We start from the raw sequence: 27,686 nt of genomic DNA, 5'->3' as shown, positions 1-27,686 counted from the left end.
TTTAAGTATCAATTAATTACTTTTATTTTACATTTGTTTTACTTTTAACAAAAATACAATATTTGGATTTAACATCTTATACCTAAGATAAAATTGATGTGGTATTATATCGGATTCATTCCAATTGAAATTCTCGAATTTACATGAACCGATCATCCATCATGTTACCTAACAAAACCGTGATCAGATTGGTCAGCAGTCATCATAATTTCGTTAGTGAACAATCAGTCAGCGGCCATCTGACGGATCGGTTCAGGGACTGTATGCTGAGGTCAAGCTAGAAAGGTCAGCAATCACTCTGCCCTGGTCCACAGTCAGTTCGTATTATAGTTAACTCATCTTCAAGCTGTCGTATTCTCTTATCCTTTAACTTAATCTGTTCTTTCAGACTTTTGATTTCTTCAGCTTGTTGAAAATAGGCTCTCTGGAGCTGTAAAAAGAAATAGACTCTCAGTAAAAGGAAGGTGACTAAAATGATGAAAAAATATGTGATGTATGAGTTTATAATTAAATTTCAGAAGTTTTTAAACCACTTTTCTGATTGGATAAAAAGTTGTGTCCATCATCTCTGACTCATAGACCAAATTTTGTAATATTACTGTGAAATCAGAAACCTTTTTATATGATTTACTTGTTAAATTTTGATACTAAAATTAAATTATCAGGAATGACTTTATATTTTTTCAGTCTCCTTGAAATAATCTCCATGCTGATGGTGAACACCTGTTTTGTAGTAAACACCACTTGATTGAGATTATATCTTCACAGACTGAAAAAAAATATAAGTCATTCCTTAAATAAATGTGTTTTACATGTACCAGTATATAAGTACTGCAAAATTAGCAAGCAGATAATTAAGATCCAGGCAATTATTGTTTAGAATGTAGAAATGAAAGATTAATAGGATGAATAATTGGAATAACTAAAAATATTATCATGAAGAACGCTTGGACTTAACAAGTGTGCGGAACTTGTTCCATGCAGGAGTTAAATCCTCAAGCATTCTTGGCACGAGTGATCATATTTTGGTTATTCATGATAACCAACTGATTATCCTATTTATTATATAGATTTTCTTCATAATTTATTGAAATTTTCAACATGAAATTTAAATTCTGTGATTGGCGGATTGATATCAAAGTTGTGATGTTTTGGCAGGGGAAAGTGTGAGAGTGAAATTACCAAATTTATTTCACAGTGTGAATTATAGAAATTTATTACACGGGCAACATTCGATAAAACACTGCTATCTATATAATAATTATTTATATCTAATAATTCTGTAAAATGAACAATTGGGGTAACTATGGACTCTACGGACACACCATTCAAACTTGAAACAAGTATGGACTCTATGGACACACCATTCAAACTTGAAACAAGTATGGACTCTATGGACACACCATTCAAACTTGAAACAAGTATGGACTCTATGGACACACTATTCAAACTTGAAACAAGTATGGACTCTATGGACACATCATTCCAACTTGACACAAATATGGACTCTATGGACACACCGTTCCAATTTGACACAACTATTGACTCAATGGACACAACATTCAAACTTGACACAACTTTGAATATTGATTAAGATTTGACATTTGACACAGGATAAGAATTGTTCCATATTTTCATATCATATTTTTCCTGCTCAAGTATCTTTAATGAGGTTAAAATGTCTTTGAAGCCTTCAGACCTTTAAATAATCCTTATACATCATCCTCACTATCATCCACAAAATACAAACAGTTTTAAAACAAAATATCTGACATATATAGAATTAATAATAGTAATACCTTATCATGTTTATAGAGTTTCAAAGTTAAACTTTTCTATCTTTTGCAATGAGTGGAAAATTACTTTTAAAAATGAAAAAAAAAAAATTGGTTTTTTTTTCATTTTTTTCAGAAAAATAAATAATGTAGCAGAATAACTATCCCTAAAAAAGGACAGAGATAATAAATAGACAATACCTCTTGATCTGCCCCAGTGAATCCATTAGATACCTCCCTTGTTGGAGACCAGACTTTTTTTGCTAGTTTTCCTTCATCTTGCTGACCACTGGCTGCTACACCATTTTCCTTAGCTCCATCTCCACTGTAACATTCAATATACCTTGATAAACACAACTTATTATATTCATATAATACACAATTATTTTCAGTATGTTGAAACTCAAGCAATAACAATAAAAATGCTTCACAAGACAATTTGGAAATATAAAATTAAATGATAACTTTTTGTGGTAATCTTATAATGTTTCCTATATCTTTTCTTTACTAAAAACTTACATTGCTGCCCCAATGGATACATAATCTTCATTAGTACTTAGTCTTTTGATATTATTTAATGAAGCTGGTCGCTTTTCCACTCTACGAGGAACATCTATTGTACTGGCCCTTGGAGGCATGCCTTTGTTGACAGTTTTGTATGTGGTGATAGTTGGAGTCTGGTTCACAATATCATTAGCTTGATTTCGCAATGCATTGGATGATGTTGTCTTCGGGCAGTTTGTCACATGACCATCCTACAACAAAATGGAATACTTCTCAAGGCACAGCTTTACATGACGACAGAGGTTAAACACTGAACAGTTGGGAGAGTATGTATACAATGTTCAAACCTGACACATCTTTAAATTTGGATTTTGTTGACTAGATTCTGACCAATGCAAAAGTGGCATAAGAACTTTGTATTTAGACATATTAGAAATTGATACAAAGATGACACTGACTACTTCATTCATAATGTGCATGCAACCTTCAAATAGGTCAATACGCTTAATGTCAAGATAATATCACCAGTAAATACACTGTCAATACATTTTGTAGCTCAAATAGAACAGTTGCCACTTAAGTTGTATATTGGAATCACCTCAATTGAACCAGAAGTGGATTTTAAAATTTGTTCTTGTACTTGATAGAAAACCAAAAATCTGTGATGACTATAATTCATGTAGAAAGTTTTTATTGACACATTTTCTAAAAATATATTTCTGGATAACTAGTTCATGGTTTTAGTACCTGTTATACACATTTCATGTACACAGTGTACATTAAAACATTCAAATCTCTTTAAACCATAGGAGTTTCGTGTTTTGATGTCATAGATAAATTTTACCCAATTTTACAGACGTCACAACAAAATTATACTCCAAAGCAGTCACCATTTTATGCAACACATAGGCTGCATCTATTCATAGTATACTCTGTCTGTGCTGTCATACATGTTTTTCTCAATTGTTGCTTATTCTGGCATTTGGCTGGGAAGAAACTAGTCTTATTAGAATAAAAAGAAATCATGTAAACTCCATTTTATCATTGTTTTACCACGAGTTGTCCATTTTATCATTGTTTTACCACGAGTTGTCCATTTTATCATTGTTTTACCACAAGTTGGCCATTTTATCATTGTTTTACCACGAGTTGGCCATTTTATCATTGTTTTACCACGAGTTGGCCATTTATGTCATTATTTAACCCCTTACAGGTAAAACAATGTGACATATGGCCAGCCTGTGGTAAAACAATGATAAAATGGAGTTTCCATGATTTATTTCTTAATTTTATCACTGAAATTTAATAGTTGGATTTTCTTTTGTTTGTGCTATTCAATGGTTATTAAAAACTGTCGGTGCAGCCAATAGAAATTAATTATTGATATTTATTGATATAGTACCAGTACACAAATTTTCCTCAACACAGATAAAAATCAGAAGTCGCACAGTAGCACATGGCTACTAGATTTTGAGCTAGGATACATAACATTTGTGTAAAATTTAGTTGAACATTTAGAAAATATTAAAAATATGGTCTGGGCTACCAGCTTGTATTTCCTAATTTTTACCCCTGCTCAAAATATTTTTTTTTATAAATATTTGATCGTAAAATGACTAACCCAAACTTTAAAAGATTACATGTAAATAACAAAGCATAAAATGTTTTATACTGTGGAAAATAAAATGAAGAGCTGGTGCATGAGCCCATGATAGCGCTTGTTGGCAGATATACCAAACATTAAGTATTTCAGATAACACACAAAAATCCTACAGTTTGGTTGTATGTGCTGAAAGTGTTTTTCAATTAGAGCACAAAAATGGAAAAAAAACACCTATTTGAACATTCATAGCTCCAAAATGTTTAATCAAAAAAATTTGCGGTAAAATTGAGCTCATAGTGATGAACTCTAAATCAAAATTTCAAAAGAAATCATCAAATTCAGAAAAACAACTATTCTTCTGATGCAGTCAGTATAGTTTCGTTTTTTACCCTTGGACCTTAAAGACGCTCTTCCTTGGAAATGCAAGACACTAGATCGCAATCCTGTTTTCCGATTGGCCAAATACTGATAACTTAGTGGCATTTGAAAAAAAAAGTTTGAAAATTAAAATTGCGCGCTATGTGTTATTTCCTGAATGAAATGTAGAAAATTATAAGTAAGAGAAAAAAATTTTACTGCATCGGCTATCTTTTTTTTAAAGATGGTATTTGTTTTTCTATCAGTTCTAATTATGGTCACCTACACCTAGTTTACCTCTTTTAGTCCCTCATTTTCAAGTTTTACCAAAAATAAGTTTTACAAAAATTATTGTAAATAAGAGCAAATGACAACAATATCTTTATACTACATTATACTACAATGTCATGATCTGATTAATTACAGCAACTGATACAAACTTACCATCATAGATACCAGTACTGGGTCCCTGTTCTGACCAGTCATCCATTCCTCTGCTGTCAATGATGGCAGCATACTGGCAGTAGCAGGATAAATATCATCGTGGAACATAGAGTTCTAAATACAACAATAACTGAATTTGCATTGGAATTTTATACAAAGACAATTTTAATCACAATATATCAAACTATAATTGATTCCTAAAAACTGAATGCTGACACTTTCTTGCCATTAAGTATAAGTTTTTGTAAGAATTAGGCAAAATGGAAAAAAAATCAGAAACATGCATGTCAAAACTCTGCCATTCTGACAATATTATTTCATTTATTGATGATTTCTCTATTTGAAATAACTACTATTTGATCCCTGCAGCATGGGACTTGTTAAAAAAAAAATCAATAGATTATTGGAAAAATGATGTTTTTGACAGAGTTATCTTCTCTTGAAATGTTCAATTTCAGTGCATTTCAATGAATTTGAAACTCAGTTTACCAAAATGATATGGAAAATTTTTTCCTTTTCCCTTGATTCTGATGGTGCAAATAGTCAAATTGAACTTTCAAAATGGTGTTTTTTTTATACCTTGTTTCACCCACTGCCTGATTCTTACAGAGACTGGCACTTACAAAGTACCATTCTTTTTTGTAGAAAACTTGTGATACATTTTCATGGAGACAATTCATAAACACATTTAGTATAAGCCAAGAAACCAGGAAAATGCTGGTTTTTTTTTACCCATAATTTTTAGTTAAAGATTTGGAGGTTTAACTGTCAAAAAGTGCCATATTTAAATTTTCTGCCTCTGTTTAAAGTTGGAAGGCTAATGGAAGAACAAATTATTTACTGTTTAAAGTTGGAAGGTTAATGGAAGGACAAATTAATTACCTGTACTGTAAACATATTAATTTTCGCTGTTGCTTATTTTCACAGATTCTGTGAAGTGAACATATTTGTGGGTATCAATTTTCACAGTTTAAAAAAATATAATTAGCATTATATAGTGTTAAAATTCAATTTCGTGTTTACTATTTTTTGTGGTTTTCTGTCAACCGCGAAAATAGCAAAAATTACACTGCGAAAATGAGTACATTTATAGTACTAATTACTGCCTCTGTATAAAGTTTAGAAGGACATGAAGTTGTGTGATGGGCCAATGGAAGGACAAACAGTTTACTATTTACCTTTAAATTCAAAAAGTTAACATACAGATTAAAAGATTATGAGTCAGTTCTTGAATATATTAGAGGTTTTAAATGCCAGTCCAGAATATTACCTTCCTTGGGACTATCATTGAGATCGGTTCAATAAAATCTCTGCCAGAATGTAATTTATAAAACTTCATTACTTCACAACGACTAGTGTCACAACCTCGCTTTGGCATAGCACCTACAAAAAATATGTCATACTTCATTAATCCCTGACTCAGTCTAAGTAAAATCAGATGTTGTTCCCCTTCACTGACACACTTATAAGATATTTTAGTTCAATTAAGGAGGTGGACCTAGGGTGAGGGACACCACTCTTACAAATCATTGGAACATTTGTATTCATCATTTTACATCAATCTCATGTAAGCATCAAAGTAACTTGGATTGATTTCATTCTGTTTCAAATGAAAAGCTTGATAGGCTTTGGTGAAGCTGAATATGATACAAACATACCACTGATTTCAAGAGTTATGTCCCATACCTTGGGTCTATTTCCTGAAAACCAGAGAGAATGGTTTAACTTTTTGTATTTTTTAATAAGTTAAGAAATGTCAGATTATAATTATGTAGACAAAGTTAACATCTGAAGTTTTCATCATGATCTAATAGGTACTGGCAAAATCTTTGAAGAAAATATGTACATGGATGTATGAGTTGTTTCCCTTTGTTTGTTAAGTAATGTTCGAAAAAAAACACTGCAGCAGTTGTATAATTAGACATTATCATTATTCAGTAATCTCATGTTAGTTTTCCCCATTTATGTCATCAATATATGGAAATTAACATATTTAAATAAACAGCTATTAATCAAAACAAAATTAAACTACCACCAAAATATTCCATATATATTGGCAAATGAACATCAGATTGAGTCTCGTAACTGTCTCACCTAGTCCCCTCTTTGGATATGATGACAAATAAGCATTCCAAAAGGTTTTATTTAATTCTGTTCAGTAGTATAGAAGGATTAAAGGATAAGAGATGGGTCCCCTCTTTCCCCATATTAACAAATAACAAAGTTTATGTTTTGTTATTGTGAACCCCCCAAATTGATTCAAATCAAATTTTATAATAAAAAGTGCACAATGGAAACATGTGATAAAGATTCTGTGAAAGTTTCATTTCATTTCGTTCAGTGGTATAAGAGAGGTAACATATATAAGAGATGGGTCCCCACATTTGCCCATATAAAAAAATAAAAAAGTCCATGTGAAACCCACAAATTTATTTGATCAAATCTTAAAATAAGAGTTGCATAATGGGAACATGTAATAAAGATTCTGTGAAAGTTAAATTAAATTCCACTCAATGGTATTAGAGGAGTGATGGATAAGAGATGGGTCACCCTCTGTGTAACAGAAGGACGGAAGAAAGGACAGACACCCCTATCACTATATACCCCCAACTTTCAAAGTTGGGGGAGGGGGGGGGGTATAATAAAAATACCACCAAATATTCCAAACATTAGCAAATGAACCACAGACAGAGCCTTGTAATTGTCTCACCTAGTCCTCTCTGTGGATATGATGATAAATAAGCACTGAGGAAGTGACATTTGGATTGATCGTCTATTTCATAATACCGGATATTACTATCTCCTTTTCCTGCTATATACATCACTTTATTGTCTCTATCATAATAAGGTAATAACACTCCATTAGAATTGTCTATATGATTGGAGAAAGCTGGTTCTGTAAGATTCCTCTGGAAAAATTAAATAAAACAATAATCAGGCAACTTTAATTAGTTTGGGGTCCTAGTATATAATATCTTGGATTTAGTTTTTCTACTAATTCCTGACCATATAATTAACTTCTGTATTTTTTTAACCATTTTATCACATGACCAAATTACAAGTCTTATGTAGTAGAGCAAAGACAAATACATGAAAAAGTAATCAAGGGAAATAGAATTCTAGCAGAAATCAAAAGAATGAAGTCCAGGGACAAAGACCAGACAGGGAAAACTGACACACTCAACAAAGTACATAAAGTAACTAAAATAATACATACAAAGTAACAAAAGTAAATGAGCAATTCAGACTCCACTAAAAACTGGTAGCATGGACCAGGTGTACCGGTAGGGTAGGTGTTAAAATAAATGCAGGTGTATTACCTGATTATTTCTTCCTCAAAGTTCATTAAAAATCCAACAAGTAGTAAAAGATGAGTTCCAGATACAAAATGATATTCCCCTATGTCAACTTACTACAATGCTATACAATCCTGTCATATACTTACCATGTCACAGATTGCCAACTAGACTTACCACAAGTCTCTTTAGTATTGATATTTAATCAAATAACATATATATTAAAGAGAGACTTGTGGCAAGTCTAACTGCCAACTCTCCAGAACCTGTCATATACTTACCATGTCTCAGGCTGCCAACTCTCCAGAACTTGGACTATACTTACCATGTCCCAGACTGCCAACTCTCAAGAACCAGTCATATACTTACCATGTCTCGGGCTGCCAACTCTCCAGAACTTGGACTATACTTACCATGTCCCAGACTGCCAACTCTCCAGAACCTGTCATATACTTACCATGTCTCAGGCTGCCAACTCTCCAGAACTTGGACTATACTTACCATGTCCCAGACTGCCAACTCTCCAGAACCTGTCATATACTTACCATGTCTCAGGCTGCCAACTCTCCAGAGCATGTTCTGTACTTACCATGTCCCAGACTGCCAACTCTCTGGAACTGGTCTTTGACATCCCACAGGTAAACAATCTATAGGAATCTATAAATACTGACTTAGTAGATCGATTTCCACCATGCCCAGGACCTTCCTGCAATAGATATAACCTATTAAATGCTGTTATATATATAGCAGTGATTTACAGAATGTTTGCACTGTAAAAAAATTCAATAATTCACAGTGTAAAATAAATTTGGTAATTTCACTCTCAGACTTTCTCCCGCCAAAACATCATAACTTTGACATCAATCCGCCAATCACAGAATTTAAAATTTATGTTGAAAATATTGATATATGATGAAGAAAATCTATATAATAAATAGGATAATCCATTGGTTATTGTGAATAACCAAAATACGATCACTCGTGCCAAAAACACTCGAGGATTTAACTTGTGCGTGGAACAAATTCCTCACACTCGTTAAACTAGGCATGAAAATATTTTGTTATTCACTCTTTCCAATTAAAAATCCTATTATTACAACATGCTGAGAATAACCTCCCTGAACCTACCAGAATAACATATATTTGAATGATTGCTGATGGATTGATAACTAATGACCAATCCGATCTTCATGAATGATTGGTTCATGTAAATTAAAGGATTTTCAATTCACATGAAATTTTATGAAAAGGATCTGTAAAAGTCAAGTCACAACCCATAAAAACCAGTCTTCATGTGGTGGTACAGTACATTAAACCATTCAGTGCAACTATAATTGTGATCCATCATTGATCACTGAACTGACCATCAATAATTTTACTTAACAAAATCTTTATTTGATTTATTTGGTCACTCGTCATCTATCCATCAGTGATCATTGATCCATCACATAGTTTTGTGGATTGAATCAAGGATTGTATGGCACTTTCTGGTGACTTCAAAGAGTTCCGTGAACTTACAGTCAAGTTAATAACCAGAAAACAGGAAAATGCATATTTTTGGCCTGATATCATTATATGATTGCAAATTTATGCAGTCATATAAAAACAGCAATATTATAATTTTACTTTAAATCTTTTTATTCAGAATACTGTGATAGTACTATTGTTCATGAAGTACCAATTTTGTTGGTTTTCGTGGGAAGGCCAAACCATGAAATTTGGTTCCTAATAAAAAGGAGATTTCCCTTGAAGTGTGTACTGAAAACCTCAAAAAAAAATTCAAGAATCCACCAACTTGTGTTTCTTCCCTAATCAACGAAATTTGGAATCCACACATCAAAGCACTTTCAAAGTATTCTTTAAATATTCTGAAAATTAATAAGATTGTGTTCTAGGATTCAATTTTCCCTTCATGACAGCAAGTGAAATTTTGGTGTGGGGTAAGTTGTTTATTACGCTCTACTTTCCCTCTGGTTACAGTGAAAAAAAAATAAATTTTTGAAAGAATTTTTTTATGTTTGGAATGCAGACATTGATATACGGAAAGTAAATATTCATTTAGAGCTTTCCCGTGGAAACCTAAAATTTTGAAAAATCCTAGAATACTGATAAGGGAAATTTGAGACTATACCATAGCAATTGTTGCTAGTCTGGGATCAAGAACCCGAACCATTTTATCTTTACATGTAGAACAGAACAAGCTGCCATCCGTATTCCATGATATAGAGTAGATATTGTCTCTGTGTCCTGATATTATATTCACAGGTTCTGCCTGTTCTATATTCCATAAAATGCACTACAAAATAAACATTGTCAAGATAACAGTCAGTATTCATTAGCAATATACAGTTCCTAACCAGCTCTACAAAAAAAAACATACCAAAAAAGATGAATTCAAGGACTTAACCAAAAACACACTGTAAATTTAACTCAGCCATCTAACATGTCAATATTTGTCTGGACCAAAGGGAAATAACTCAGAAAACAATCGTTTGATCTGAACAATATTGATCTAACTGCTACTCATCCCATATTTAAGGAATCATGGTTATATTTTTTTGTCTATGGAGAAATCACCTCAATCAGATGGTGCACACTAAATGATTTTTCATGTTATTTTTATGTGTGAACCACAAACATTGAGGTTATTTCAAAAAGATCAATAAAATATAACAGGCATTCCTTATAATTTAATTTTATTATCAAAATTCAAGGAGTAAATCATTCTAAAATGTCACAGTCACATTACAAAGTTTGGTTTATGAGATGGACAATTTTTTTTATCCAATCAGAATGCATGTTACTTCTGAAATTAAATTATGTAGCTGCAGTCAATGACTGGACAACAGAAAAAGGTTACTGAGATACAACAAAAGGTTGTCACCATCGTGTTCTTTTGCAGATATTTCACAATACTGGCATAAAGAATTTTACATGTGGTACATTAGTAGGGAGATCAAGTCATCTGGTTTCATTTTCCATATTGTGAGGAAAAAAAATGTTTCTCATTCTTACTTAAGTTCTAAATAGGAAATAAAATCATTACAGTACTTGTATGGGGAAAACTTTCCATTCTATGGTATATAGGGGGATGCGGACTGGGAATGGGGGATGGGGAACTGGGATTTAGGACGGATATTGGAATCTTGAATGGGGAGGAAATAAAAATTAGTTTTTAAAGTATTTATTGATATGAAAAATGTATCAAATTTAATCAAAAATCATAGTTTAAATGTTAAAAGGAATTTTCAATGGGGATGGTATATGGTGTAAGTGGGAAGTTTATACCATTCAAAGGCTGTAGAAGTTTGTCTTACATATAGAAATCAAACCTTGTTGTCAAATCCAGCACTAAGAAGTATATTCTCAGCTGTAGGATGCCATTCTATATAACCAACACGTCGATTGTGGCCATGTAGGTCTACTTGCCATTCTGATAAATTCTTATTTAAATTATCAGGAATCTGCCATATTTTTACCTGTTATAAAAATGGAAAAAACGATGTATTATCAATTGGAATGTCACTGGTTGAAAGTCAAGATCTTTATAACCTACAAGCAACATTATATCCTGTAAATGAACTACTGTAATTATCGCTATTTTCGCGGGTGACAGAAAACCTCAGTAAAAATCATACGCACAAAATTAATTTTAATACTTTTTAACTGCTAAACATATTTTTGAAGCTGCAAAAATTGATACCTGCCAATATGTTTGATAAAATCTGCAAAAATTAGCTACCGCAAAAATTAATATGATTACAGTATTTCATTGGGTATTTAATTTTTTTCCTCTGAATTTTTACTTTATCATGCAATAATAAACATTTGCTTGTATTTTTTCACAGGAAAGCAGTGAAAAGGATCATGCATAATAATAGGATAATTAATTATGAAGAGTAAAAATGAGTGAACAAACCAAATATGATCACGAGTGCCAAAGAATGAAAGATTCAATGAGTACATGGAACCTTTATATTAGGAATATTTATAAATAATAAAATGTTTTGCAGGGCACAGCTTGATATGACTACAATGGTCAAACCCTGAACAGTATGGGCAAATATGGACACAACATTCAAGTTTAATACAGTTCAGAGTTTGGATTGTGATTAAATGTTTGAAACAGAATGAAACTGCTTAAAAGAACTTCAAAATTTCCATTTAAAGATTTCCTTAATTTGACCCAATAACCTAACTAAAAAGGTTAAACAAGTCAAGAAAGAGCAATAGTTTCAATTATATATCTCATATCATTGACAGAACATCAGAAAAATGCTTGTTTCTGACTCCTTTTTGGCTTCTCATTCTTCAATGGTTCAAGTACCAACCCCCAAAATTAGTGCACATGTCATTAGTACAAACCAAATTGACACAAGGAAAAGCAGCTTGACTCCTACATGTAAGTAACACTTACTGTGGCATCTTCAGAACATGAGGCAATAATACTGTCACTAAATGGGCTCCATTTAATGTCTAACACTCCAGCTGAATGTCCATATACCCGTGGTACACCAAACTCTACTCTACCACTCTGTAATGCATCAATATTGACATTGATAAAGAAAATAAAAGAGATCCAATTATTTTGTAAAATCATTGTTAGCAAGATATTTCATTTACTTTGACAGAATGTTCCTATCTGTGAACATGGTATATAGTTAATATAAGTTTTTTTTTTCTGATTATGACAAGAAGGTTAGTAACTCACAACATTCTCTTATACATAAATGGTGCACATAAACATGAGGACTGACCTGTTTGATGGGGATACACAGAAATGATCCTGCTGCATTCTCTGTCACCACACATACATATTTAGGGTTCACTGCACAAAAATTACTTTCATGTGTACTCCTGGTTATTTTGACATTTTCATAACAGTCTTCCTTCTTTGCCGGACATCCATAAACATGTCGAAACTTTGATGTCCTTATCTTAAATGGCATCTACAAAAAATAATTTATCATTAAAAAGGCAGTTACAACTAGAGACCCTAGAGGGCCTGTATCAATGGCCGCTACAACTAGAGACCCTAGAGGGCCTGTATCAATGGCCGCTACATCTAGAGACCACAGAGGGCCTGTATCAATGGCCGCTACCACTAGAGACCACAGAGGGCCTGTATCAATGGCCGCTACAACTAGAGGCTCTAGTGGGCCTGTATCAATGGCTGCTACAACTAGAGGCCCTAGTGGGCCTGTATCAATGGCTGCTACAACTAGAGGCCCTAGTGGGCCTGTTTCAATGGCCGCTACAACTAGAGACCCTAGAGGGTCTGCATCAATGGCCGCTACAACTAGAGACCCTAGAGGGCCTGCATCAATGGCCGCTACAACTAGAGACCCTAGAGGGCCTGTATCAATGGCAGCTATAACTAGAGACCCTAGAGGGCCTGTATCAATGGCAGCTACAACTAGAGACCCAAGAGGGCCTGTATAACCCACCTGATACACATTTCTTTCTCATGTAAATACTTTATATCTGGAATAAAAAATAATTCCAGGATTGGAAACCTTTTCCCTTACTATTATTTAAGTCTAAAAAGCAAAAATTAGCTCTCAGCAAAAATAGCTACTGTGAAAGATGATTTTGTGGATTCTTGAATTTGTGGTTTTGAGGTTTTCAGTATACACATCAGTGGACATCTCCTTTTTGTTGGGAACAGATATTGTGGTTCGGCCTACCCACAAAAACCACAACAAGAGGCTCACTCACTAATAGTCAAGTTTAAGTGTCTAGACATCAGGAAAATGCACGTTTCTGGCCCCCTTTATGGCCCCTAATTTCTTAAAAGTTTAAGTCTTTACACCAAAATCTATCCAAGTCTAATCACTGTAGTATAAAATTTTGTGGAACAATATCATAGACATTTCTAAGCTTTTACAGGATGTATATAGTTAAATATAAAATGCCTGTGTAGGCCTCTTTTAGGCCCCTAATTCCAAAACAGTTAGAGCAATCTTTCCTTTATGGTTTGGAACCTTGTTATAAAGTTTTATTTAGATCAACCATCTAATATTCAAATTATCACACAAAAATCAAGTGTCTACGGATGACGACGCAACAAAGATGAAGACAACAGCAGCACTTTACCAACATATGACAGCATATTTTTGCAGCTGTATATAAATGAAAAATGATATCAATAGTTTAAAAATGGTTCAACTTTATACAGGTTTTATTATTCCCGTAAAATTTACCAAATCAAACAGATGATGCAGTGACAATAATAATGGTGAACTACAAGGAAGAAAAGAGGGGGGTAGTACATCAATACCCATTTTCTTACTATACAAATAAAAAAACATTTTTTTGTAAATCTGCACATTTGTCCTAAGAGATGAATTTGCTATTGATAAAACATATATTTGTCAAATATTGTCCTTTGAAATATCATCATGTTAAATATTGATTGATAGACATATCACTGGATTGATATAGGTTATTTCGTGAATGAAATGTACTAACAAATACTAACAACTATATTTATCAGGATAATTTGAGTAGAATACTAATGTTAATGAGGCCGATACTTGATGTTGTACAGATCACAAATAAAAGATTAAAAATTTTTAAAAATAAATGAAAAAAAAATATAACTGAAAATAAATCATCAAGTGTTGAAAGATTAATTGTGAATTTGGAGACTTTAATCCATTACAAACATGAAGTTGCACATTGTCATGCTATGTATATCCCTGCTCATACACAAAGTTGATATCCAAGAGCAATGAAAATAGCTGACAACATGAAGCAACACATAAAATTTTAAATCGATCAATCAGAACCAAGATTTTTGTGAAGAAAATTTTCTCTATTATTCTATACAGTAAAAATGACTAAGTCCAACAAAATAGGAGGTTGATTTTGCATAAAAATAAAGTCACACACCAAATTTGAAATCAATCATTCTGTTGGACTTTTGTGACAAAATTTTCTCTCTTATTTGACTGACTGTATAATAGCACTGGCGGTTCTTAATTCTTGTGAAATTGTAGCATGAAGTTCATGCTGCACAAAATTGTAAAGACTATATGATATTAAATGAAATTAAGATCACATATTTCATTTTTAAATACTATTGAGAACTTGTCCTTTTATAATACGGTATGTATAAACTGAAAGTCAATCGATACTACTGATCCAACTTCACACACATTTACAAATTTTGTTCCATTTCACCTTTTTCCCCAATTTTAAATCTATCCAAAAGTTAATGTGCATTTACATTTAAAAGTATCTTAACAGAGTATTTATCCTACATAACAATCATACTTTAATAAAACCAATATCAGCTTAGGAAAACAATTTCCTTAACACAAGATATTCAAAAACTAGACACTTTTATCAATTTAAATTTTCCCACCAATTTTACTTGGTTAAATCAATGCTCTTCACTTCCTGCTTATAAATGGTAAAATATTAATGATAGGATGGATAATTTGACTTACAAGCCTGTTAAAATGAAGTTATTTAACACATTTTATCCTTCCAGACACATTACTGCAAGAAATAAATTCCCTGAATGTAAATTTATTACTAAATATATCCTTCAAGGCCAAAAATGAGTACCTCAAATCTTGAGTTGATATGTAGACTTGATCTTAATTTTATTTGCATAAATAATAGAATATTATTGAGCTGAAATATTGCAAGAGACATATTTACTTGTTATAAAAGAGGTATTGAATGATATAAAAGGAATTACATTAGGACTGCATTTTCATGTAGTGTTCAGAAACAGTAGGGAAGTTCCAGTGATAGACCGGTGACATAAGATATTTTGATCCTGAAGGATCAAAAACCAAAAAATTCCCATAACACAAGAAGTTGATCTTGGAGAGCAACAAAAATTGCTTGCAATATATGCCTTATCTATATGAAGCCCAACACTTAATTTGAAATAAATCCATCCATCAGAGGCCAAGAAAAATCAGTGACGAAAAATTTGGATGGACGGATGGTATTCCAATAAACCACTGACTCATTGAATTGATATTCAATTAATCCTGAAGTTTTTAATCCTCATTAAGTTCTAGATGAAATTGTTAAAAATAAGTTTAAATATGTTTGTGAGATCTAACCTAGTTTAGACCTAACTTAGTTTAGACAGGCAGTGATATGTGGACTATTGAATGCAACAATCACATCATATAATAGGTGAAGGCTAAAATAGTGGCCTAAAATAATCAGGATTCAACATTGAGTAGTGTATTTAACTTAAATTTTGTAATGTTTGTAACTCTAGATTCTACTTGTGTGATCAATATATATTACCCAAAAGCCTTATTAGGCCAAAATATTTTCTATATGTTCTTCTAAATTTTACCCAAAAGTTTGGTGGCCCAGTTCAAAATCTAGTAACTTTGGCTACTGGGTGACTGTTAATTTTTATTCCTGATATGATTACTTGCAGAGTGTTTGTATCATGTACAGCAAGCTGTTGACAAATTGAATTTGAGTGTTTACTTTCACTGTGGCTCACTCCAGCAATGGCTCATACAATACGTTTACTTGGAAGATAAGATGGACCAAGAATACCCAAGAATATCTGTAAAAACTTAATTGTTCTATCCCCCCAAAATCTAATGATGACGTCAGAACCAGTAAACTGTTGACAAGTTGATTTTGTTTTGCTGTCCAGCAATAATTGAGCAGCAAATGTTTTGTTGCTCCAGATAAGTAAAGTATGAAGAGATAAAAAAATAACATTTAATCTGTAACTAATCTGGTGTCCAATGTTTGTAGATTTTGCTTCCGACTGGACCAGTAAAATAAAAAATACCCCCATTTGTTTCCTTTTAAGGATGTTTTGATGGACAGATAATAATCAGCAATTTATCATTGTAAACAAACAATTAGTCTTATCACATTTCCATTTCTCACTTCAGTCTAATGACCCCCTGCCATAATATTCATCACTTAATGTTTTAAGGAGGTAGACCTGGGGTAAGGGACACAACTCTTAAAAATCGTTGGAACATTTGCATTCAGCATTTTACATCAATCTTAAGTAAGCATCTAATTAACTTGGATTCATTTTATTCTGCTTCAAATGAAAGCTTGAGAGGCTATGGTGAAATTGAATACGATACAAACATATCACTGATTTCATGAGTTATGTCCCTTACCGTTGGTCTACCTCCTTAATTTCGGAAATCAGTCATTCGAGTTATGGCACTAAAACAATAAAGTTGAAAAAGATAGCACTTTCTGTATATCTGTTACACCCTTCATTTCATGTATTATAAAGCTAAGATACCTTTGCTTCTAGTTCAGAAGAATAAGTAAAATTATAAACCTCTCAAGTCTTATTTTGTTTGGACTAGTGAAAGATTTTGTATAGTAGTCCTTTGGACTAGTTTAAAAGTTTTTGGAGCAAATGTGAAAAACTACTCACTTTCTCAACTTAAGAGCAGGTGATTTATCTTATTTTGAGCTTTACAAAATGCCTAACAGAAAAGAGTCAAAATAATTCCTATCATCCAAGGTCAGTGGACCTCCTCAGGGGCAGATCCAAACACTTTGAAAAGGAGGGGTGTCAACTAGCATTCCTCATAAAAATGGGGGTGCTAGGACATTACTTGCCATTTTTTTGTCATTGAAAACTTGAAAATGACAAATTATCCAATAAAAGAGGTGTGCCAATCCCCTGCACACCCTCTGGATCTGCCACTGCCTCTACTACCTCAAACAAACACATATAGACTAACATCTGATCGTCAGACATAATTATTGATAAATGACATGTCATAGATATTGTATGACAAGAAACCTTCCAATATTACCTGGATGTCTTTAATATTTAATGACTTTTTACATCTGATGTACTTACACTAATATCATCATTATAATTATGACCTTTTGACCTTTTTATATGTTCAAATTAATCTGGCAATTTGATAAAATATATACATATATTTTGCACTCTTATAGAGTTAGCAGTTCAGGTCATTATAATTCACATATAATACCAATATAATACACTGATGATCCATCACCAGACTGTCCTATTATATGATCCATATACAACTACATATCTACATATAAAGCCAATACATTAATCACAGATGTCAGAGACCAATCCGGACACTTTGAAAAGGAGGGATGCCAACCAAGGTTCCTACAAAAAGGGGGGGTGCTAGGACGTTCTTTACCATTTATATCAAATGACAAATTTTCCAATAAAAAGGAGGGGTGCTAACCCCCCCCCCCCCCCAGGATCTGACAAATGCTTCTTATAATAAACACGTATTGAAATTTCATTAAGTAAAAAACTGAAGAAAAGGAAAGTTCATTTCTATATCATATTTGTTGTCTTCCAAGATAAAGAAATATGTCCCATTACAGGTAATAATTCAGTTAAACAGTCAATAAGAGAGGCCTATGTAAGCTGATCAACCGTGTCAAGCTTAACACAGTATTCACTTATTTAAAGGGATGACAAATATTTACCATTCAATAAAAAAAAATCATCACAGGTAAAATAATAATAATAATAATAATAACAGACAACATTCTCATGCAACAGAAATTCTGACACAAAGCTAAGGTCATGGGTCATCTAAAAATTCATATAAAATATGTTTATAAACAAATCAAATCATACTAGATACACAGGATTACCTTTTGTCGTCCATTGAACACATACTGTCAATGAGTTCTTCTTAGAGTAAAAATCCATAAGGTCAATAGACTGTTATATTAGTATGGGTTGTTTGTATTACTGTATTACACAGGTTTACATTTAAGGAAGATTTTGATAAAATATCTGAGGAATTTAGAAAAAAAAAACATATCTTTATGACTTATGACCAGAAAGGTAACATAGAGTTCAAATGTCATAATGTCACTTCAGTACTACAGATCAATAGTCGTTTTTCACATTAATAGAATGCAAGCCATTTTAGCAAGTTTTTCAAAGGGAGGTAACCCAACAATACCTGACAACCTGGTCGGCAGTTTCATTTGGGAAAGGAAGAACAGCAAACATTCTTCTTTGAAACTTAAAACTATTTACACTTTGGTTTGAAATTAATTATTCAAAAGTAACCCAAGTACTTACTGCAGCTACAATAAGTCAAATATTTGAATTTGAAGTCCACTGCTGTCCATTGCTCCCATTGGACAGTAAACCAGTCTGTCTGGTTGGAAGGTTACTTCCCTTTGCTCAAAATTTTAAAAAGTCAAAGTCAGGAATATGAAAAAGGTCTATAGGACACCACTGTTCTGTCTAACATGCTTTACGGTGTCAACACAACATTTAGGTGGTGGAAGCATCAAAACAGAAGCATGACAGCAGCACATGCATAATATTACCTCCATATTGCACAGGAAATAGACTTATCTTCAAAGCTATCAAAATGGGAAAGATTGCATATAAATATTGTTATCTTTCTCTAAATTATAAAGATATCTCCTCTATTCGTTATACTAAGAATCGCTTTGTTACAAATAAATAAACAGGTCATAGCTTTGTATCATTTAGACTAAACACCTATTTTATACAGATGTATTAACTTTAAATATTGTAGAATGCATGTCAATAGATAGATACAAAAATATGTGAAATAAGTACAAACCTCTGGAGGCTGAAAGTACCATGGATAAAATCAGAAGTTCTGCAGTGGGAGTTCTCCACCAGAAGTTCACAATATTCTCCACTCCAAGGAGTTCACTATAAGCTTATCCACCAGAAGTTCACAATTCTCTCTTATCAGAAGAAAGTTTGCTATTATCTTTTCCAGCAGAAGTTTACAATTCTCTCCTGTCCAAGGAGTTCACTACTAGCTTCTCCAACAAAAGTTCACAATTCTCTCCTATTAAAGGAGTTCACCATTTGTTTCTGTATCAGAAGTTCAAAGACCTCTGCTCAGGGAGTTTTCTTCACCAGAAGTTTACAATTCTTTTCTACAGTAATTATCTGTAATATATAACACTATAGTTAGTTTATATATCTCTGTAATCTATCTGTTTGCCTCTCCACTGGTATTGTTAGGCAGATCTCAGTGGCAGAGCTAGGCAGAAGCTCTGAAGCCAAGGCTTCAACATCATTTGGTTACAAAAAGAAAAAAAAAGAGAAAAAGAGAGAAACATCTGTCACTTCTACAATATTTGCCCAAACATAAATTCCTGACAATATGCATATTCCAATATGGCATTCTAACATTCCATTAAGTTTCATAACAATCCTGCAAGTCGTTGGGGAGGAGTTGTGGACAATGCATTAATGAGACCAAGTTTTGCTGAAAAGAAATAAGTTCAACAGCCATCATTTCTACATTTTTTGTCCATACAAAAATTCCTGACAGTATATGCAAATATCCATGTGGTTATATTACATAAGACAAAGTTTCACAACAATGTTGCAAGTTGCTGAAAAAATAGTTGGGACAGACAGACAGACGGATAGACAGGGTGAAATCGATATACCCTCCCGAACTTTGTGGGGATATAAATAATGTTTCAGTCCTCTTTGTGGCCCCTTATTCTTACTTGGCTCAAGTCACACTCAACCCCAAAAAACATTCCTAGTCTTCCTATGATGATATGGCACCTTGTAGTAAAATTTATATGAGATCCATTCATTTTTACTCAAGCTATAACCCCTAATGTTCCTTTTGTGGTTTGGAACCTTGTCATGAAATTTTATCAAGATCAACCAACTAATAATCAAGTTATCCAATGAAAAGTTTCTACAGACAAGGACAATGACAACAACGACAGTGCCATACCACTTTGCGGTCATATTAAATGCAGAACAGCCAGCATAAAGCATAATTCCCTACACTTTTGCATCTATAAGGTATTGCAGTACCCAGTCTGCTTATCTACTATTCCTTGTTTTTTCCTACAGTAACTTTTACTAAAGATAGGACTGTTTGTTGGATGGTATACTTTTTTTAAAAAATACAAACTTTTATAGAGAGGATTGAATGATCTTGTGATTGAAACATTGGTAAATAGTCAGGAATTTGTTGGTGTTAGCTCCAGAACAATGACCGCACTTTCGTTTGTTTAATCTTTCTTGCATTTCACCGACATATACTAGACCGCATAAGTTGCATTCTAATCCATAGATAAAGTTGCGTCACCAAATTTTAAAAAAGTAAGAATGAAATTATTTACATGCAATGTATAGCATTAAAGAGAGAGAGAACACATCATACAGGTCACTGATTACATACACATGTAATGTATTAAATGACTTTTTATCTTTCACACAACATGATCAGATTTCAAGCAGTTGTATTGTGAACAACTAATCTTTATTAAAATAAAATGAAAAGATGTCAAAATTCTGAACTTAATTACACACTTACTGAATATAATGTCATTCTTGCACACATTTTGGTTTCAATTGAAGGGAAAAGAGACCAGCCAGCATAATATTTGGCATATTTTGCCAAAACAATCCACAGAATCAACAAACAAGGGTGATTATATAAGTTTGAGAGCATGCCCACCTCTATAGGTCAACCCTGATACTAACTCTGATCAACTCTGATACTAACTTTGCATCAACCCCAGATACTAAAACTCCGGATCAACCCCAGATACTACCTCTAGATCAACCCCAGATCCTAACTTTGCATCAAACCCAGATCCTAACTTTGCATCAACCCAGATACTAACTCTGGATCAAACCCAGATACTAACTCTGGATCCACCCCTGATACAAAAAGTGCCATGCTTAGACTGATTCCTTAACATCATTAAAATGTGTTGACGCTAAAATGATGTTGATTTCAGCTAGGTTAGGCTTCAGGCATATATACTAAAAACTGCCAGACATAAATCATGCATTCATTTGATTAAAGCTGGTTTCCCATTACATGTACATGTATGTATATTTATGGTAATTATGTCTTTTTTTGTTTGGATTTATTACTAAGGATATCAGATGACCTTTTAATTCATGCACATAATCATTATCATGTCAAATGAATGAAGCTGCCATTAGAGTCTGAAATAAAATATAATTACCAGTTTGAGAAAAGATAAAATACTCCACAAATGTCCAGTCAATTGAGATTAATGATCCACAACCTCTATAAACTGTTTATCCAGAGACACTGCTGTGAAATCTAAACTGTTTTCTCAATTATTCTGGTAATTATATCTAACTCTGAAACATCCTAACTAAAACCTGAATGACACACAGAGAGTAGAAATGATTATGCTTCCTCCATTAGTAAATGTATATTTACAGATCAATAATTCTGTGCATTGTTATATAATTCAGGTGTTCACTATAGACAGGTCACCTGAGGACATGAGTCACATTACTGAATCACCAAGGATGCTGATTGCTATGATTAATCAATGATTCTACAAACTGCTACGACTTTATTGATAAAACGTTACAACTAAGATATATCCATAAATATCTAAGTTTAGTATAGCATCTAGTCACACCCAAAATTCTTACCATTCACTTTTTAAAAGTTCATGTATACCTCCTGTGTAAACAATCACCCTATGTTAACCAAACATTTAAAACCATACTATCCAGAGGGGTTTTAATTTTTTTTTTAAATCAAAGCATCTTATTTTAACAACACAACTTCATGCTTAATATCTTTATATCTTAACAAACCTGATTTTGCTTATAAATTACACACATTTAGATCTCTATCTTAACAAGTAGAAGCAAAGTTCATAGATTTAAATAGTTCTTGTCAACCAAAAATTTATTGTCAACTTTGACGGAACATGTGTGAATAGACATACATGTGACAAACAAATCAAGATAAACAAGTTACATTCATTAGTACAGAATTATAAACATCAGGTTTACAATATACTTCTATCAACTCTTTAAAAATGATAATAGCAGGTTTGAATATGGTGTATGTAATATATAAAAAAATCTGAATGTTTTTTATTGGAAGAAAAACAAATAGCTGTAGAATTTTTCAAGCACATGCCTGTCTATATTTTTTTTTATTAATTTGTTTTTTAGTAGTCAGGATTTTACACTATTTCCTTACATCACCACCTGACTATGGTGTTCAGGGAGATTTTATGGAGAAAGTATCACTGACATACAAACATTTTATAGATACTTGCAGCATATTTACAAAATAACATGAAAAAAAAGGGTAAATATATTGTATTTCCATTGTCACATCATTCACCTACCACTCATTCATTATAAGTTTGGACTGCAATGTATCTAAAGAACTGAAATTCAATTGGAATAAAACTCAAGAAAGGAAGAAAAGTGAAATTGATAAATAAAAATTTTCCTATGCAGTAAAATTATGATGAAAAATAGCTTGTAAGGAGCTCAATAATCTTTCAAATCTGTCAAATGTGCAATTTTTATTTGCAACAATGCTTTCAAGAGATTGGTACTGTCTAATACGGTTGCAGCGGCCAACCATATTTGATATAGTGTCCTCCAATTTACATCTATCTAGATAGGATTGGCAATTATAAATAACAAATAAGAAAACGAACTTTCTCAAGGAAACCCAAATAATGTTAGTGCTTAGTAAAAGCAGTCTCTGTTGTACAAATGTATTTGATGAAAAAATGATAACCAGAAACATGTGTGAATAGACCTACATGTGACAAATAAATCAAGATAAATAAGTTACAGAATTATAAACATCCGGCTTACTTCTATCAACTCTTTAAAAAACGATAATAACAGTTATGTATATGATGTATGTAATATATAAAAAAAATCTGAATGTTTATGTTGATTTTAGAAACAAAAACAAAAAGTTGCTGTATTTTTCAAGCACATGCCTGTCCATTTTTGGCTTAAATCAAATAACAGTTAAACAAAAACTCTGAAAATAATGAAAATTAAAGGAAGCTATCTCCCATGAAGACATTCATTTAATGAAACTAGGAGAAATGTGTCTATAAGACATGAATGCCACTTCAAAGGAATTGAATGAAACATCAAGCCAAGGACTCTTACATAATACATTTAAAATTAATAAAACTGAAGTTTAAATAAAAACTCTTATGAATTTTCTATCATTCTTATCAAGATTTGCTGAGAACTTAGTGACAAAAATTTCAGTGACTGAATTTCAAAAATTTTTCCACTAGCTAAATTAGCAAGTACTGAAAATTTTCACATGCTAAATTTAAGTTTTTTGGGTTATTTTTGGACTTTATCTATTTGACATAAAGAATTTCACAAGCAAATTTTAGCAAGTGGAAATAATTTCTACAAGCAAAATGAACTTCAGCTTGCATTAAGCAAGTATTTCCCCTTAAATTCAATCACTGCTAAAAAAAAAACCACAAAAATAACTCAGCCAATCAGGATGATGATGTGGAACAAGCTACAACCCATAAAGGGGAAGATCCATACAAAACGTTGACATACATTTTCCTGTGAAATAGGTCCCCCTTTTTTTTAGAAAATTGATGTTTGAATCACAGCAAACTTTTACTTGTTAAACAACAGTGCTTTAAAATCCTAAGTTAAATTGACTTATTTTTACTACATATAGACTCTTTATAAACCAGCATGAAAATAAGCCACTTAACATAAAATAGAAGTGTCTGTGTCAATGTACACTCAGGTAAGATGATCTTAAGTGTCAGTCCCTGTAAGAATCAGGCAGTCAGTGAAATCTGGTATGAAAAAAAACCATCATTTTGATAGAGTAATTTGACAATTTGCACCATCAGAATCAAGGAAAACAGACAAGATTTCCCATATCATGTTGGACCATTGAGTTGCAATTTCACTGGAATGCACTGAAAACGAACATTTCAAGGGCAGATAACTCTGTCAAAAACCTCATTTTTCTAAGTTTCTATTGAAAAAAATTTGAGCAAATCCAGCATTCTTGAGTGAAATCATATTGTCAGATTGGTGGGGTTTTGACATGCATGTTTCAGATTTTTCCCATTTTGCCTAATTCTTACAAATACTTACACTTAAGTAGCAGTCAAGCTAAAAATCATGCAAAATGTGATTTATGGTTGGAAAGCCTACATATTCTTATTTCTGATATTGTGTGTAAAATACCATACTAAACAGAAATTAAAAAGTGGATTTTCATATAACCTTTGTTCATAGGAGATAAAAATTACATAGAATGTACTGTAGAATTCAAAATTAAGGGAGATAACTCTGTAAATGACACTAAAGTACAATAGAAACTTTTGGATTTTCAATGCAAATTATCTCCTAAGAGCAGACATAATGGAATGAATGATTATACATTTAATCATATCTTTTTCTTTGGGTGAATCACATATTACAGAATATGCATGATTCTTACAAGGACTGCTACTTAAGCAGTATTGTCTATTTTACCATACTCCCTAAAGACTTGATGGGTCTACATTGGCACATGCATTGCAAATTTAACACGAAAGACCATTTCTTTATCAAAGTTCTGCTGTTTTTTGCAAAAACTTCAGTTCTAAACTACTTTTAATTTGTCATTACTGATCTACACCAATCCCTTCATAGATTACTTACATTACACTGCTTTGGGATTCAGTTTAGTAAGAGGGGGGCATAAAACACTCACAAACTTGTGTAATATGTCAAATCATGGATATAAAGGGTTGCTGATATGTTTGTAACAAATATACATGAGACATAAAGCCTAAAAAAACAACAGATCATACTGGCAAACAGAAAGTTGATTAAATGATTACAACTGTCTAATACAGGTGCTAACAATTATTCAGTCTTATAAACCAGACATATAGCAATGTCTTTCAGTATAAAAAGCTTTTTTCTAGATCTCATGCCCTCATGTATAAACTTTTAAGTTCTGTGCTATAATGAAAAACTTTGTTATTTGACTATTTATAAATAAATAACTATTTTTTCACCTTAATCATTTCCCCTTGTTTTATTTAAAGCTTTGTTTTTCATTTTGTTTTTAGTATAAATCAGCCAGATTAAATTTGAATACAGTGATAAAAATTAGCAGTCAACCAGTAGCCAATGGTTACTAGATTTAAAGCTGGGCTACCAAACTTTTGGGTAAAATTTAGTTGAACATATAGAAAATATTAAACAAAAAAATGGTCTGGGCTACCAGCATGTATTTCCTAATTTTTAGCCCTGGAATACCAAATATTGCTTGGTTTAAAAATAAAATTGTTAAGACAGAGTGATGTGAACCTTTTGTGCATATTCTATGACAGACCAAAAAACTAATAAGACCTGGAGGTTAAATGTCAAAGTTTATCTCCAATGCAGTTGTTATAGTTTGGCTTTTCACCCTTTGACCTTTAAGTCACTCTTCTTTGTAATGGCAAGTCACCTGTCTTAATTCTGTTTCCCAATTAACCAAATACTGGTAACTTTGTGGCTTTAAAAAAACTGTATCGAAAATTAAATCATACCTTGTGTGTTGTTTCATAATGAATGTAGAAAATTATTAAGTAAAAAGAACAAAATTTTAAAGTATCAGCCCTCAATTTATCTGCATATTATATGGTCTACTTTCATGCTTAATACAGTTTAATATTACAATGTGACTGTCTATGGTTATTACGACAGTCAGTATATTCTGTTGGAGAGGGAGCAAAAGAATCTCCTCCATATACTAATTCCACACCATAATTGGCCTGATTAAACTACTCAGGTCAAATTGTTTTAAATTGTACAATTAGCATGTGTGGTTTCATTAATAGAACTATATCAGTCTCAACATCATTATCATTACTGGATGTATTTTCCTTTTATAGTCATTCACATATAGTTCACTCAAATATTTTCATCAATGGTGGATGGATTTTCTCTGTACATGTGTCATCTTTGTTTGCATATTGCTGCTTTGGTTACTTGAGCGAATGGTTTTATCCAATCATGAGTGGTCAACGCAATACAAAATCGTACAATATTATTTTTGCTACATGGGCCTAAACTCTGATCAATTAAGACTCCACCAGATAAACTGACAGTTAAGACTACGACTATGATTTGGCCTGAACAAATGCATTGTAAGACACAGTAACACCAAAATAGAAATTCAGATATCATCATTGTATAGATTTACAACAGGTAAAATACTTAAGTCTTCAGGTCTGATAAGTTCCTATCTAAGTTATAAATACATGTAGTGCCATAAATCTTGTGCTGAGAAGTTATAAAATCCAGAACTGTGTGTTTATCGATTAACATTACATAATCAGCAAAAGAATAAAAAATAAACTTTATATAAGATATATTACCCAGTAAAAGGTAAATACCTAAATAAAAAATAAACTTTATATATGTTATAATACCCAGTAAAAGGTAAACACCAGTAATTACCTTCAACTGTTTAGTCTATTGATCCATTTACACATTAAAAAGAACCTTCCCCAGGCTATAATGGACTAGTTTTACGACTAGACTATAACTGTTCTACTGATCTCCTCAATATACTAATTCCACACCATAATTCAAACATCCAACACAATAGCACTGGTCAATATAAAAATATAAACAAGTACACCACTACAGATTTGTTTGGAACATAACTACACCATTGCTACATGTAACTTACCTTTTTAAAAATTTCTAGTTTTCAAGAATAATCCAATATAATCATCCATGGTTATAGTATACTACTGCCTATGGTGACTTCCTGTCTTCTCAGGTATGTACTTAATATATTCTGTGTAAACAGAGTTGATCCCTTACCTGAAAACATTTAATATCATCCAAGAGATTAGAATACAGTCATAAATAATTTCTCTCTTACCTCAATGTTAAGA

At 32.4% G+C, this 27,686-nt stretch overlaps 1 protein-coding gene across 4 annotated transcripts; it reads right to left on the bottom strand.

Annotated features, from left to right (window-relative positions):
* On the bottom strand, positions 1 to 27,612 carry LOC148596635 (coronin-1A-like). 4 transcript variants are annotated; one of them, XM_088564510.1, is made up of 14 exons: positions 27,476 to 27,612; positions 19,565 to 19,905; positions 19,302 to 19,337; positions 12,737 to 12,928; positions 12,397 to 12,513; positions 11,312 to 11,458; positions 10,111 to 10,275; positions 8,569 to 8,685; positions 7,394 to 7,592; positions 5,954 to 6,066; positions 4,684 to 4,797; positions 2,295 to 2,530; positions 1,977 to 2,100; positions 1 to 430 (listed from the first exon to the last, which is right to left on the bottom strand). In XM_088564510.1, the coding sequence occupies exons 3-14, from the start codon at positions 19,305 to 19,307 to the stop codon at positions 287 to 289; spliced, it is 1,674 nt and encodes a 557-aa protein (XP_088420636.1). In that variant the 5' UTR covers positions 19,308 to 19,337; positions 19,565 to 19,905; positions 27,476 to 27,612; the 3' UTR covers positions 1 to 286. The 4 variants fall into 4 exon arrangements, with proteins under 4 accessions (XP_088420636.1, XP_088420637.1, XP_088420638.1 ...); XM_088564511.1 differs by lacking the exon at positions 27,476 to 27,612 and adding an exon at positions 21,969 to 22,220; XM_088564512.1 differs by lacking the exons at positions 19,302 to 19,337; positions 27,476 to 27,612 and having other exon boundaries at positions 19,565 to 19,703.
* Positions 27,613 to 27,686: the final 74 nt, after the last annotated feature.

Source organism: Perna viridis, chromosome 15 (assembly GCF_037379345.1).
Source record: "Perna viridis isolate PV_CMFRI_1.1 ecotype Kerala chromosome 15, ASM3737934v1, whole genome shotgun sequence".
Lineage (NCBI taxonomy): Eukaryota > Metazoa > Mollusca > Bivalvia > Mytilida > Mytilidae > Perna > Perna viridis.
The sequence above is the reverse complement of the archived record's forward strand: the minus strand, read 5'-3'. Positions and strand labels throughout refer to the sequence as shown.

Excerpts from the sequence above, each read along its gene's own strand:
- LOC148596635 (XM_088564510.1), bottom strand. Across the intron at positions 12,514-12,736 it reads TGTGTATCCCCATCAAACAG|AGTGGTAGAGTAGAGTTTGG; the intron begins GTCAGTCCTCAT and ends GATGCATTACAG. Across the intron at positions 7,593-8,568 it reads AGTTGGCAGTCTGGGACATG|AGGAATCTTACAGAACCAGC; the intron begins GTAAGTACAGAA and ends TAATTTTTCCAG.